Source organism: Ambystoma mexicanum, chromosome 7q, assembly GCF_040938575.1.
Source record: "Ambystoma mexicanum isolate Mex_15411 chromosome 7q, UKY_AmexF1_1, whole genome shotgun sequence".
Classification (NCBI taxonomy): Eukaryota; Metazoa; Chordata; class Amphibia; order Caudata; family Ambystomatidae; genus Ambystoma; species Ambystoma mexicanum.
This window is the reverse complement of record NC_090941.1, coordinates 579,275,617-579,291,800: the sequence shown is the minus strand read 5'-3', so window position 1 is coordinate 579,291,800 and position 16,184 is coordinate 579,275,617. Positions and strand designations below refer to the sequence as shown.

Sequence of the window (16,184 nt, the reverse complement as noted above, 5' to 3'; positions counted from 1 at the left end):
CTGTTTTCCGGAATCCCCTCTAGGCACAAACGCAAGTCAAAGGACCCTGCTGGCCCAAGGCCCCAACCAACACCACTGCCATTTTGGGATTTGACCCCAACAATGGATCCTGCCACGCACTCAGGCACAGATACAACGAATACGGTGACGGACACCGATGAGGCCGATGACTTCCTGCCAGCGGACGGAGAGCCAGCAGGCGTGGATGACCCACACAGGGCCCGTCAGCTGGATGAGGTTGGCTCCTTCCACTCATGATTTCCAGGGCCTCTGAACTTTTTCAACTGGTCCCAGAGGAGCCGAAAAAGGAAGGGTTCTTTTATCAACGTCACGAGTCCAGGTGGACCCCCATCATGCCCAACCCTTGTTGGACGATATCTGGGATGAAGGCCTTGCGCTGTTGAAGAATCCGACAACCGCCTCGCCCAAGCGGGACAGGCTCGAGAAGAAATAGAGTTCCGGACTTGGTTCCCAGGTACCTGAGATCCCTGCCTTCACCTGACTCTGTTGTCTCAGCCGCAGCCAGGAAACGCTCTGCAAATCAGTCGTCCTCGTCCATGCAACCACCGGAGCAGGAGGGGAAGAAGCTGGACGCTATGGAGAATCGGGTTATCTATATGGGTGCCAGCACAGTTAAGGCTGCTAAAGCCCTGGCCATTTTGTCCCGCCACGACTGGGAGCTCTGGTATAAGCCGGGCCCTATTCTGGACTTCCTACCTGATGGCAAGACTGCAGAAGCTCTTGAGCTGTTCCAGGAAGGGGAAGTGGCCTCAGACCACGCCATTGGACATCTGGGACACTGGATTCCGTCAGATGGGAAACAGTGTCTCTTCGCCCTCAGGGATGGCTGACAGCCACCAACTTCAGGCCGGACGTTCAGTCCAAGACGTTGGATATGCCATTCGACAGGGAAAACCTATTTGACAAGACGGTCGGCAAGTCTCTTCAAGTCACCAAGACTGACACGAAGACAGCACGTTCGCTGGGTACCGTGCAGCAACGTCGGTCATCGTCCTTTCGTTCCTCAAGGGGAAAACCTGGCAGGTCCTTCACTGGCTACATCAACCCTTATCAGCAGCCTTTCCGTTCCACGATGCAAGAGGTCTTCAGAGGCTGCTCGCTGGCATACAGGAGCAGAGGCCTGCGCCACCTGCAGGGCAGTGCCCCGGCACTGAAACAGGCCTGAACCGGCTGTGGACTCAGGCCCCCACCTGTTCACCCCAGTGGGAGGCCGGCTGGCGAGGTTCGTCAGTGTGTGGAAGACCATCACCAATGGTTGCTCAACGCTCTCGGACAGGGGCACACCTTGGAATTCCAGTGCAGGGGTCCCTGTATTCCCCCTGTAACTCGACAAGAACAGCACATGGCGCAGCTGCTGCAGGAGGTCCAGGCCATGTTAAAAAAGGGGGCGATGGAACCTGTTCCCCAGCAACTCCGGGGCTCTGGGGTCTAGGCTAGATACTTTCTGGTCCGAACGAAGACAGGAAGGTGGAGGCCGATCCTGGACCTGGGACTCCTCAACATGTACTTGAAGTCCCAGATGTTCAGGATTGTCACGTTGCAGCACGTACTCGGCCAACTGGAGGAAGGCGACTTCCTGGGGTCTCTGGACCTGGGGGCCACCTACTTCACGTCCCCATCGATCGGATGCACTGCATGTTCCTGCGGTTTCTGGTCCAGGGGCGACACTATTCAAGGCACTTTCCTTCAGCCTGAAATCAGCCCAGAGGCTCTTCACAAAGTGCTTGGCTCCGGTGGTGGCACATCTTCATCTCTAGGGCATCCACGTCTACCTTTACCTGGACAATTGGCTAGTTTGTTCCCGCTCGGTGTGATCAGCTACTGTGCGAGCCGTCCAGTCGCTTTTGGGCATAATGTCCTCCAGCATCAACCTTGTCCTCCTTTGCAGACTACAGATGAGGCCTTTCCATGAGTTTCTGGATGCAAAGTGGCTTCATGTCTCCGGATCCTGGAAGGACAAGATCGCCCTCAACGAGGAGTTCCGACGAGCAATACAGTGGTGGGCCGTGCGCTCTCATCTCATGCATGGGGCCCTATTTTAAGCCCCTCCTTACCAGGACGCCATCACCAGTGACGCTTCTCTGGAAGGTTGGTGAGCTCACACCGGACAGTTGCACGCCAGAGGCCTCTGGCTCCCAGAAGAGAAAACACTTCACATCAACATCCTGGAACTTCGGGCCGTCTTCTGGGCCCCCAAGGCTTTCCTGCCATCGCAGAGGTTAAGGTGGTGAGGATCTTCACGGAAAACACCACCACCATGTTCTACATCCGTAAGCAGGGCGGGACACGCTCTCCGGTGCTCTCCAGGGAGGCCCAAGATCTGTGGCACTGGGCCATTTGTCAGGGCTTGTTTCTCGTCCCTTTTCACATGGCACTCAGCATGGAGCTACGGTCTTGCAGCGAGTGGGAGCTTCACCAGTACCAGCTGGATCTTCTATTCCTCGAATGGGGTCAACCCAAGATCGACCATTTCGTGAAGGTGGCAAATTCCAAGTGTCAGAAGTTTACCAGCAGTTTCCGCAGCCAAGGAGCATAGGGGATGCATACACGTTCCTGTGAAAGGGACTTTTCCTATACACTTTTCCTCCGTTTCCACTCCTACTATGAGTGATCAACACACTCCGTGTCACTGCAGGATGATACTCGTCGCTCTGGCGTCTCTGCAGCAAATCTCTTATCCAGACCTGCTACGTCTGTCAGCAGTTCCATCCATCAGGCTGCCACTACTTCCGGGCCTTCTCTCTAGAGATGGAGGAGCGATTCTGCACCACAACCCAGCGTTGTTGAACCTCAGGGCCTGGCTCCTGCAGCCCTAGAGTTTGGACATTATTCTTTACCTGCGTAGTGTAAGGACGTCCTGGCCAAGGTCAGGGCCTCTTCAACGTTGACGTGCTACGGCCATAAGTGGATACGTTTCTCTGTGTGGTGCCAGGCACAGAAGATTACCCCTCTGCGTGTCACAGCTCCATAGCTCTTACAGTACCTGCTTTCCTTGGCCAAGGCTGGACTGGCTCATGCCTCCATCAAGGTGCACCTGGTTGCCATATCCCATTACACCAGGGCACCGGATATGCCTTATCTGTGTTCGCACAGCCTCATCAAGGTGTTCCTCAAAGCCCTCTTCAGAACTTTTTCACCGGTGAAGACTCCTGCCTCAGCTTGGGAGCTCAATGTGGTTTTGACTAAGCTCATGGGGGCGCCCTTTGAGCTGATGCATCAGGCCTTGCTCAAGTTTCTGATGCAGAAGGCTGCTTTCCTTGTGGCAATCACTTCGGCCTGACGGGCTGGGGAGATCCAGGCCCTGTCGTGCAAGCACCATACTTGTCCTTCCACGCTTGAAGGGTGGTACTGCTTACACACCCCAACTTTATGCCGAAAGTGACACCGGAGTTCCACCTCAACAAGCCTTTGGTGTTGCCTGTCTTCTTCCCGAATCTGTTGTCGCCAGCGGAGAGGGCCTTGCATTCGCTGGACGTTGCTTGTGCCTTGAGGTTTTCCATGGCATGCACAAAGAACCTTTGGAAGAATTCTCAGATGTTCATCAATTTTGGACTGTGTATCATGGAAAGACCTCGTCGAAGGCTTCCATCTCCAGGTGACTCTACGGCTGCGCCCCTGCTCGACATCTGCAGGGCTATTACATGGAGGTCCACGCACACCTTCATGAGGTTCTACTGCATCAACAAGGATTCCAGGGAGGAGTCCCGTGTCGGCCAAGTGGTGCTACACAACCTGTTCATTTGAGGCAAGTCTGTTCCAGGGGTGAGTGTTTATTGCTTCTGTTGAGCCTTGCAACCTCCTGTGGTTGTGTATATGTACTGCTGTGTAATCGTTATTCGTGAGCATGTGAATCCATGCCAGGCCCCATTCTGGACAATGTTTAAGTTACTTACCTGTAACTATTGTTCTCCAGCATGGGTCTGGCATGAATTTACATGCAAACCCTCAATCCTTCCCCTCTGTGGCTCTTCTTGGTTCATACTGCCACTTTACGTACTTACCAAATCTGAAGATGGCCCCCAGGGGTGGATCTTAGGAAGAGGGCTGTCATTGGATGGGGCCAGTATGACCCAGGGGACAGTAATTGGTTTAGAGGAGAAATACAGTTTTAAAGCGAAAGTGAAACTGTTTTTCTTTTACCAAGGATTCCCAGCCGGATGGCAGGGAATATTCATGAGCATGTGAATCCATGCCAGACCCATGCTGGAGAACAATAGTTACAGGTAAGTAACTTAAACCTCCTGTATCGCTTTATGCAAAAAGTGCTCTGGAATATATAAAGTAGCATATAAGCACAATAAACAAAGAACAAACAAACAAGCGCCAGCTCTATATATATTACACATTGTGGGATATATTTACCCACTCAGCAGTACTCCCATCCACAACCAGGCTGCATTTCAGCAGAAACAGCAAAATGGCTGCGCTGGCTTCTGCCTCACACCCAAACTGCGTTTTGCAGCAACCAAACAAATGGCTACACCATCTTGCCCAAGCACATATTGGGCAGGATGGAACAAGGGGGCACACTGAAAAAGCCTGCCAGTGTGTTCTGACATGTATCAAAGAAGGGGAGCGAAAAAGCAGCGCTGCTTTGCTGCAAGCCCAAAGTTCCCATTGAAAAAGGGAAATATTTACATTTAAAAATGATGCATCTCTGATGCTCTTTTCCTCTGATTCCTCATCACAATACTTTTATTAATGAGGCCCTGCCATGCCCATTCACATTTTGCTCCAGCAGACAAGAGCAGTATCTCTGAATGACAGGCTGTTGTTTAGTTCTGAAGGAATCAAAAGAAGCTTTACTTCAGATACACGGAAAACGCTTCACTTTTGGGCTACAAAATATCAAAGATCAATGCGTCAAAAAGGCCCTGGCTTTCTGGGCCTATGTCAATTTCATTGCTTTGGGTACATGGGGGAAGTCGGCCCCGAACAGCTTTCTGGTTGGGGGTGCCAGCAACAGAAGGCCCCCACAGTAGATGCTAGAACACACAAGAGCTAATTGCTACCTTGGCAGACTTGCGTCTGCGCTGAGGCCTCTTACAATGGAAGTTCTGGGACACTAACCTGTGAAGTGGAAGTGGAAGTGGCCTTAAAACCTTTAATCAAACTGGGAATCCCGCATCCCCAATGGGCTGAAATGACAGTTGGGGGTAGCTGAAGAGAAAAAATAAATGGTCCAATGGAGGACAAAGGCCAGCGCATTTGTTTCAAAAGACTATTTTATTAAGAAACTTTGAAGACGGTTATTTTGGCAACAGAAATTCGCACCAATGTAAAAAGTTAACAGTTTTAATGTAATTTTGAGGGTTGTAATTTAGGACATTTTAGCTTTCACTGCAATATAGGGAACAGAAATGGCAGAGAATTGGGTATTCCAAAGAAAGTGTACATAATGCCAATGTGAAATTCAATACTTACATGCCTAATGATAATCCATACACATGGTACAATTATAGAATTTTAGGCTGAATATTTCACACTAAAAATGATTCAAAATTATTAGAAGGGCGAAACAATGTCTTGCAGACTGCAGAGTTGGACTGGCATGTGCTGCATAAAATATGTAACCTGCTTATGTAATTTGCTAAAATGCCACAATTGTCAAAAATGGATGTTAGCTAAAGTCACTGTGGGAGGTTCTTGACATTGTAAAACTCGCATCATAAATCTGACATCATGCCCTCGAAACCCAACTAGCTGAGAGGAAGGCGGTAACTATCACCCCTGACCAATCCAGTTGTTTAGAGGCGTGCTTAGCTAAGCCTGCCCCAACGTATAATTCTATAATGGCACCATGCTCTATGAAAAGGGTGGCTGACAAAACTCTAGACACACACTCTTTCCTGAATTGCATGCGTTCCTGATCTTCTACATTCATCCTGCCTGATTCCAGATCCCACTGCAAAGCCAAAGCCTAGCTGATTCCATATCCCACTGCAAAGCCAAAGCATATCTGATTCCAGATCCCACTGCAAAGCCAAAGCATAGCTGATTCCACTGCAAGGCCAAAGCATTGCTGATCCTTCCACAGCAAGGCCTCAATCCAGAAATCCCAATAACTAAAGGGAAAAGCTGTGGTATTGTTTTGGGAAGCATCCAGATACCAGCCTGGCTTTTTGCCACTTACTGCATGCCCGCTGTAACCTTGCCATCCAGCTGTCCTTACTATCCAGTGACCAGACAGGCCCAGCTGTTATTCTGCTAGGAGAGTCCGACGTTACCTGGTGACCCGAGCCCTGGAGTCCAGAACCCGGTTGACTGTTCCTAATCGCCAATTTAAGAGCGGACTGTGAGTATCCCACATCCCATGACACATAGTCTACCCCATCTTGACTTTTGTCTTTGTTCCACTCTCTAAGCAACCCTATCCATACCCTGATAACTTGTGTAGACTGTGCTAATTCTCTGTGCACCCTGTTCTCGTTTTCTAGTGTTAGCGCCATTCTTTCCTCCATCTCATCTAATAACTCCTTAGTCGTATTTGGAATAATTTAAAGTAATTCCCACATAGATCTGGACACAGCGGGAAAAGGTTGACGTCGCAAATCAATCTTTGGACGTACCGTGGCTTTCTTTAACAATATAGTCTAAATGATTTAGTTTAAGTGAAATGTGCCTTCCATTTTTAAAACAGATTTTCTCTTTTAACTGCTCTATTTTTCTAAAAACAAACCTTATTCTACCTTCCAAATTTCTCTCAATTCTTCACCTATAGCCCTCCTTTCACTTCTATATTGTGCCTCTGCTGTTCATCTATCCCCCTGCCCAAAAACCGCTTTCCAATTCAGTATTTTTTACCTGTTTTTTTTAAATGCAACTTTTCCATGTGTGAATTCGGCTGCACTGTTTCCATTTCAACCTGCTTTGTGAACTGTATGCTTTTCCTTATAGTTGTTAGTGATATGACATCCGTGATACTGTGAGAAAACATACACATATAAGTATTTAAACACACATATAATTAATTATTTATCAAAATCCAAGTGTCATTTTAGGCCTTTGCAAAGGGTTTAAAATCCCTGACTACCTGCTGCTTCTTTCTGTCCACTCAGAATTATTTGTGGGTTGAGGGAACATTGCAGGGGGGAACCTTAACTTGGGTGCTATCTCTCCTAATTCAAAAAGTGCTCCTATTCAATTGTGCTTTGGAAATGGTCTAATAGAAGGTTTACCAAGTGCATTGCATCAATTTCTATTGTCATTATCACCCCATTGGGGATTGCTGCCCAATATTAAAATGTGTGTGATTTTTGTGAATTTTAAAAAATAAATAAATATTGTATTTTCACCAACCGGCCTGGTTCATTGTCCATTGTGACCCGGGGTATTTGTAAAAGAGGGTGTGAGACTGGTCGGGTTGCGGCTCAATTTGAATTAATTGAAATTAAAGAAAAAGCATTCCTATTGAGCGCCACATCCCAGGATAAGAACAAGTGTCCTGTTCCGGTGTGTGACGCCCGATTGGAATCTTTAACAACATGACATCACATCCAGAGTCTTGAGTGCCATTTACACTGAGCAAAGGAGACGCAGAATCCCATTGTGCCTCTTGGTGTCTGAAAAAAATCTGAGGCCTTACTGGCACTGGGAAATGCATTTCTAAAATGAGAAACCTGTAAGGACTCTTTCGCATGCTCTTTGGGGACGAGATCCACACGTGGAATGAATTGGGACTATGGATTAGAATCACAGTTGTCACAATGTTCATTTACTCACTTGTACATTTTGTGGGCTGCTTTTGACACCCAATTGGGGTGCCGAGTGTTTCTTGAATTTCTGGAACCTAGACATTTATTTGCGATTTTAGAACAGGAGCCCTGTGATCCTGAGGTCAAAGTTGACGAAGCCTGAAAGGTTCCCCAGAGATAGAGGTGCTGCACTCTGAGCGTGTTTACATTTATATTTATTATTCCCATGAGCTTTACAGCCCCAGACAAATGTCTGCGTGTTCCTGGTTAAAATCCAAGAGGAGTACATATACTAACGGGTTAGATGAACAAACTTTGTGTATCACAATATGGGTCAATCTGCTTCATTATTTTTTCCGACTGTTTGCTGTTTTTGTCACAAATTGTTTCCTTTGGTCCTTTAAAGAATGTCTGTTTATTAATGTAAAGTGATGAATTTTAAACTCTGGCATCCCTGTTTCACTTCTCAACTAGACTGTTCTTTCATTTATCAAAATCATATGGTCCAACTGCCCGAATATTTCCACAGATGAAAGTAAAACTCTGCACACACACTATTTGTAAAATAAAAAAAGGAATTCACATGTATTACATGATCCAGCAAGTGAAGGATTTATTTTTGTTTTACACTCTGATTTTGGAGGATCTGCTGATTTAGGAAACTGGAAACCTTCATTCGGTTCCCAGCTTATGCCTCTTGAACAGTAGCATTGTGTGACCCATCTAGAGTGTCGTCCTAGCTAGGTGGCAGTGCTGCCTATGTTCCGAAATCCAGAGCGGTGTTTGCCTTGCAGCAATGGTGGTCACATTTGGTGAGGCTCCTGGATTCTTCTAACACAGGAGGCCATCCAGATGGTGCTAGTCAGCAGCAGTGAACTCGTCTATATGATGCACACAAGGGATCTATCCACTAACCGTCCCCACAAAGCCCTTCCATCAGATGGGTCTTCTTGGACTCTTTTTCAGGTCACATCTGCCCCTCATTTCCTGACCTCTGTTTACTTTGATGCTGCGTGCCTTTTTTCCTTGTTTCACTACACTACTTTTTGTTAGAGCCTCCTTTTTTTCTAAACTCCTATTGCTTCACTCTTTTCTCTCTCCTATGAACTGGAGGGAAGCTGGCCATTTCGGGAGGACTTAAAATTCTTCTCTTCCTTTAATTTTGACACAGAGCCTCATTTTGAGTTTGGCAGTGTGACCAAAAACAGTGGTAATCCAGTGATAATTGAGTTGTCACTGTATTACCACTGCATTACCGCACCGCCTAACTATGGGTTTGGTGGTAATATGAAGGAAAAACCTCCAACAACACGCAGGAGATAATTCTGCTGCCTTACTGTCAAACGGCCACTACCATGGAATAACCGCTGGCAAAATTACCACTGGTGTTCATTCCACTGAAATCCCCATGGAGTCCCTAAATTGGGACTAACATCGTAATCTGGCGGTAATTCTGCATTGCCAAGTGGCAGTCATTATAACTATCAAACCTTATTCTAGTCCGCAACGGAATTGTGGAACCGGTCCGGGATCTCAAAATAATGAACGCTAGACATTCATATTGAAGCCTTGTATTCACTCACACCAGCTGCTAAAGTGAAATTCAAACTATTATGCATAATCTGCCCGGCTATTTAGAACAAAAGCATGAAATACCTGGCAAAAGAATTCCACCTACACTGACCTCTTAGGGGCTCTAGTTCTACAAACACTTGACATATGCATATGGTGCTTTCGAAGGGAGCCCAACATGGGGGGAAATTACTAGGAGTGATTGGTACCAAACTCTGTAATGATTTCTCTAGAGAAAAAAACTCCTGTGGGAGACACGTATAACTTGCGTTACTCTGACCCTTTAATTCCCATCCTCATTTCTCTGGCAACTTGGGATTCCTTGAGAAAAACCTACATTTTAGGAACCCCTTAAAAACCTTCCCTTCAAGAAAGCTTTCCTGACTTGACCCAGTCCAAGGCCTGAAGCACAGAGACTATGGACCTCTTTATCCCAGGATCCCCTACATGATGGCCAGAACATTCTAGGCAAAACAAAAAGGTGATGGCTGGAAGGTTTTGAATTAACTATAACCACTGGCACAGCTCTGGGCAGCCCACCAGACCATCGTTTTTCAGCCTGCCAAGCCATTACAGAAGAGGAAACACCTTATGCAAATCAGGCTTGGTCCCACCCAAAAGGGGCAGTCCAGCCCAAACTGCTGGGTCACATCCCTTCTGCACGAGACCACAAACATCCCCAGACATGTTTCAGCCTTGTTGGGCGTCATCAGTGAGGAGTAGCTTGGGTCTCTAGGCCCAGCAGGCTCGGGACCCACGTCTGGGCAGAACTGTCCCACTCGGGGTGACTTAAGCAAAACAAAAAGGTCATGGCTGGAAGGTTTTGAATTAATCATAACCACTATCACTGCTCTGGGCAACCCTCCAGACAATTGAACTTTCTAGGACTAGAACTTTTACCATCTTTTCCCAGCCCCAGTAGATCTTCCTTACCAGCATTTACCCTCTAATCAGCAATGGACAACCAAGAATGTGACATGTGTCTTACTGTGAATGATGTTTTCCCTACCCTTATCTTTTTCATTTCTTTACTCCTTCGCTTTCTCCGGCGCTTTAAAGTAGTTATTTAGTACATGGGACACTATGCAGAACACCAATTTAATCAAATAAGTGGTTTTAATGGTGCATAATGCACTTCTAGATTTTGCATATATCTGATTGTCAGCTAGGGCTTTGTGTAATAAAGAATTACGGCCAGATTCTGCGCATTGTCTCTCTTTCTTAAAGTTTGAGGTCAAGCAAGAGAATCTACTGTCCGAAAGATAATGTAAGTTATATTAGCAGTGATCTTGCTTCTCTGGGTAATTTCTCTTGAGCAGGCTATGTCATGTTCTAGTTTCTCTGCAGTGAGAATACTGAGGGTATTCTGCCTCCAATTCCCTAGGAGTCCTCTGCGCAGGTGGCCAGGGAAAGGCTATCACTCTTGGATCTTGACACTGGGGGTGGACAAACGAGGCAGTATCACCTGGGTAGAGGGTCTTTGGGAATTGGGGAGAGAGTGCCGGACGGCGAGAAATGGTATCCTCCCTTTCCTAATCTAGTATCACCTTCCCTTCCCTCATCCTTCATGGGCTATGTTCACACTCATGCCCTATCTCTCCTTATAAATATCTACCAAGTACCGAGAAGACGAAGAGGCAACTAGGAACAATGCACACTTCCTATGACCAACACCACTCTTGTACTGATATGAAGAAGAGGGGTGTAACTATATGCAGTACTGAGTCGGTATGTTACATTAATTGAGCTCATTATAGCCAAGCAATTCAAGTTAACAACACACCCCTGGGACCTCTTAATAGGGCTCAGTTGTATAAAGGAAGGAGAGGCAGCTATGTGAGAGAAGGAGAACTGGCCAGTTGCCGCATGACCAGGCAGCCTGATGACTGGTCACAATTCCGGAAGAACTACAGGACCCGAGAAGTACGGGTTGTGTGGAGTTTGCCGCACCAGGAGCAAAGGCGGGCATGCTGCAGACAGGAGCAGGAAGCAGAACGAATACAGTCCGTGATCATTGTGAAGAATCAAGAATCCGGGATATGCAAGGACGTGTCCAGCGGGAAAGCAGAGTCAATGCAGTCTGCTGCCTGACTGCTGAGGAGGTGAGTGAGAGCAGCTGGGACCGCACGCAACAGAGAAGACCTGAAGAGCCGGTGAGTCTCAGAAGACTAGGGCGCTCCCGTGGGACCACAGGCAAGTAACGGTCCATAAGCACAAGTGGGTGCGAATGCTATTGAATGCCAAACTAAATGAAAATGGCTTTTTGAATGAAAGCCCGTCATATTGAATACCGAACTATATGAGAACTCCTATTTGATTAAGAATAAATGATATCAAGTATCAAGCGAACGCTTGGAAGTTATATTTTTTCTCAACAAGCGAACAAATACTTAAGTATTCGAATTATAGCAAGTGGCAAATTGAACAAATATTTAAGTATTCAAACTACATCTGTGAAGCAAAAGTTTTGTGGACAGAACTACAAGTGACAAAGTGAACAAACACTTAGGTATTTGAATTACAACAAGTGGCAAATTTAATAAATACTTAAGTATACGGATTACAAATGTGAGGGAGATGTGTGATCTTATGGCAAAGTAAAGACTGGTGCTGAAAAGGGTTGCATTCTCCAAAAGAAAAGACAAGAGTGAAAAAACCCAAAGCCCAAGGCAGGAGAGCCTATGAGGGGCTAAACAAATCCCAGGAGAGACTTACGGTTGCTCGACCTGCAACGGGTGGACCGTGCGGTCTGACAACTGCGCCTAGACCAGGGTGCTCTCTATTATGAAGATCAGTCATCCTAAAGCAAACCAAGCAGAAGCATAGGGTTCCTGGTTGCGTGACCTGTAAAGGGTGGACCGTGTGGTCTGATAACTGCGCCTACACCAGGGAACCCTAAATGATGACCAACAAAGAACATTGTAAGTAAGCCACTGACAACTGTGAACTACTTGATAAGGCAAGGCAGAACAAGTAAACTTGTTGTTTTCCTACATTGAACATTGAATAAATGACTTTAGAATAAGTAGCACATTGGAATCTTTGGGAAGGGAACCCTGAGATTGAAAAGATCTGAGAAACTTTATAATGGGGAAGGGAAACCTCAAGAACTACTTTCTTGTGTGAACTGTATCATATTGAACTTGTGGAAAGCAGCTAAGACTTTATTTATTAACGCTATTATGGTTAGATGTGCTGGCAAGCATAGGTATTGGTCACAGACAAAACTTTGATTTGCACTTTCCTTAGTTTTCTTTAGGCAGGAGAAACCCCTAACTCAGTTATAGGGCAGGATAGGCCTTATACCTTCCTGACATTTTAAGAAAGCTCTTTGAAACTTGAATTCTGTCGTCTGTGTCGTCTCTTGATACCATGAATGTCTCACACATCATACATGTTCTCTTACCTCTTATGTATTTCTCCAAAACATATATTTAAACAAGGATATGATACAAGCAAAGACCAGTTGTGTCAGCAGCATCGATGGCAGCTAAGAAAATGAGAAAAAAATCTTAAGACACACCCAGTACTCCCACCCCAAGCAGTACAAAATTCGGGTCAGCAGTACAGAACTCAGCCTGTCCCCCACTAATTCATAGCAAAGAATAATTTGACAAAAGGGAGGGAGGGGTCTGAAAGACAGCTGGGTACGTTTGGCAATAATCGATAAACAGCAATCAAACATTTAGATATTTAGTTATTTGTTTAGTCTTATGGTCTGTCACTTTCTCTGCCACTAGAAAATCTCACACATTGATCGATCAGTAAGAAAGCAGTGGGCCCTCTCTGCGCTTTCACCTGCAGACGACTGTGACCCTAACCGTGAGCAGAAGCTGTTTGATCAACAGGGGCGCAAACCCTGGTTAAGGGTACACAACCTCAACCGAGCAACCCGAGAGGGCAACTAAAGGGTTGAGTGGCAAATCCAACCCAGCAATTTCTTTAACAAGGGCCACAATACTCACTCAGAAGGTATGGATCACTGGGCAGGACCACCACATGTGAAAATAGCTACCACCAGGTCACCCCCTTGCCAACAGTGTGAGTCCAGGGCAGGGTTCATTTTGTGCAAGGTCAGCAGGGGCAAGTACCACCTGTAGCAAAGCTTATTCATGCATAAACGGTTAGTGACACATTTTGAGGAAGTGTGGTTCCTGGCCCAAATCTCCTCCCAGGCCATATCATGAATAGGCGAACCCACATCCCTTTCCCAGCTTGTGAGATAGGAAGGTTTAGCTGATAATAACTTGACACTCAGTTATTTGTAGAGGGCTGAAATACTGCCCCTCCCGACCCCCTCAGTGAAGGAATATTCCGGGTCTACTTGGTCTCTCAGTGCTCTATCCCAAACCGAAGGGTGGGCGATCCAGTGCTTAAGTTGGATATATTGCAATCGCACATTCCGGCAAGAAACAAAACATAGCTTTACAGTTGACAAAAGTTAAAGGGGGTGTTGTCATGGTATAACTGGAACAGACATTGCAGTCCCCCTTCAGTCCAGTGAGAGAAGCTGTTACCAGATAGTCCAAATGAAGACCTAGGGTTCCCAAGAATCTGGTCATGGGGACACAGGCCATGGATCACCCCCACCTTCCTCAGAGCCATGCGTCAGTAGTAGAGGGACACCCCTGTAGAGTGTAGGCGCGCCATAGAACTGGAGAGGCCCTCCCTCCTATACACAGGTGTTTCAAGGCGCGAAGTAGGAGTAGGAGTAAATCTGTTGCAGGACCACCTATTTGCACACAGGGGCAGACTCTCTCCATGACAGAATACGGGAAAACCTGGATAGCCAAGTTGTACCTAGATAGATCTGGGGCTCCCACCCCCTTCTGATGTCCCCATCACAACAACGCTAGGGATCCTTGGTTTCTTCCCTGCCAATATAAAATGCTGAAACCTTTGTTGTAGCATTAACAGACTAGCGGCAGGAACCCTGACCGGCAGGGCTTGATAGAGGTACAAGAGCCTGGACAGGAGGTTCATTTTCAGTGCAGTGACCCACTCCATTAACAAAATCACCTGTTGGCTCCACCACTAGAAGTCACCAGCAAAGTCACTGAATAGCCCCAGAAAATTAGCCAGGTAAGTCGCCTGGAAAGAGGCCGGGAGCCGGACCCTTGGGTAAGGAATAGAGCTAGTCTTCCATTGAATCGGACAGATTGCCCCCATTCCAGCCAGAGTCACACGGGGAATCCGCACCCCCCAGCGCAGAGAATTTCTGGTAGTTAACAGAAAATCCTGACACTATCTCATACCTCTCCAATTCAGAGATGATGGCGCTGCTTAATTTATATATGAAAATAAAAAGCAGAGGAATGCTAAAGGGGATATCGGTTATATCACGTCCTATCTGAAATTGGCACTCTTCAAAATCTCTTTTCCCTCTGGCTTTTAGCCTAAAACAAATCAGCTATTCTGAGTGCTTTACATCGATTTTAAAAAAAAATACCTTCCCCTCTACCATGTCCAGTGCGTTTGTTTTTGCAGGAAGTAAATACTTTTAACGATAATAGTGAATACCAAATGGATAACACCATTAGGAAGTACAGCCTTTTGCTATCTGCCAGCTCGTTTGTGGTCATTTCATATCTTTTCATGTAAAAGAGGTAGGGTGCACAGCATAACTGCCTAGGAGCAAACATAGTGAAGTTGCTTTTCCAAGTGGTGCATCCGTTGGTATTTTCCAAGCACCAGTGATTTTGTATCTCCTCCCTGGAAACGCAAATGCTTCGGAGAACCTACAACATACTTGCCAACCCTACAGATTTAGGCAGTAGGCTACTGCTTTTGAAGCAGGCCTACCACCTACAGATTTCAGTGACAGATCCTACTGCTTTTTAGTGGCAAGTCATTTATGTGATTCTAAGGCAGGCTCTAGGACAGAGCATGCAACACATTAATAAGTTTGTCTATACAGTGGACTGGTAGGTGATTACTTTGATTGCACTCAAACCAATCCACTGACCTGACAACTGCATGACTCTGTCCTGCACTCTTGCCAGTACAACCCTTAGGTGAACCAGAAGTGAAAGCAAATGGCAGAGAGTAACACCATCACCCAGCATCTGCCAACAATTTGGTGTTAGCATTCAGAATTATACATTTTTAACATTTCAACATCTTTCCATGTTGTGCTATTGGTATGTGTTGTATTTTCCTGTGACGTCATTGTTATGGGAATTTTTATTTATCAAACTTGAAAAATCCTACATCTTTTTGGTCACAGAATGTTGGCAAGTATGCTACAAGGGAAAGCACCTGTTTGAAACACTGCACTATTATTGTGACGTTTTTATTCAAGTGATCCTTTTTATATAGACTGAAGCAGGATATTACTTTGTGTCGACCTCATTTTCATTCAAATGAAAAATACAAGCCCCACCTTAATCCACCCCAAAAATGGTCTTCCAGTCTGTATAGGAGACATGTGGCCATACCGTACACGTGCATTAATTTGACAGCTTATCTTACCCCATGCTTTTAAAATACTTAACAGCGTTTATGCAGGCTGCAAATGGATAACCATGCATCTTTTCCACAGGTGGAACTCCCGCCTCCTGACCTTGGGCCCAGCTCTGCCTTGACTCAAACACTCTCCTTGCTGCGTGAGGTTCTGGTGTCCCACGATTCCTCGGTGGTACCGTTGGATGCAAGGCAAGCTGACTTTGTACAGGTAAGACAGAAGTTATGTGCATTCAGGAAAGCACGACACAATTCAGAATCATGCTACCAGATGTGCTTAAACCACCGACTTTACGTCTCTAATGGTGTAAATCGGGAAGCATGTACAATGTGCAGTTGTGTAGCCTGTGAATCGGCTAAGGGTCTCCTGAAGCTAGTTTTGCAGTGCAAACCTTGCGAGATGAGTTGCAGGACAGGGCAGTGGCCTCAAAAGTT

The 16,184-nt window shown here is 46.3% G+C and overlaps 1 protein-coding gene across 2 annotated transcripts in view; it reads left to right on the top strand.

The window, feature by feature from the left end:
* The window catches only part of COG6 (component of oligomeric golgi complex 6), a 1,358,763-nt gene that overhangs the window by 833,470 nt on the left and 509,109 nt on the right, over positions 1-16,184 (top strand). For both annotated transcript variants that reach the window (XM_069639705.1, XM_069639707.1), the window contains exon 14: positions 15,829-15,960. In XM_069639705.1, coding sequence (XP_069495806.1) covers positions 15,829-15,960 — 132 coding nt within the window. The remainder of the gene's footprint in view (positions 1-15,828; positions 15,961-16,184) is intronic.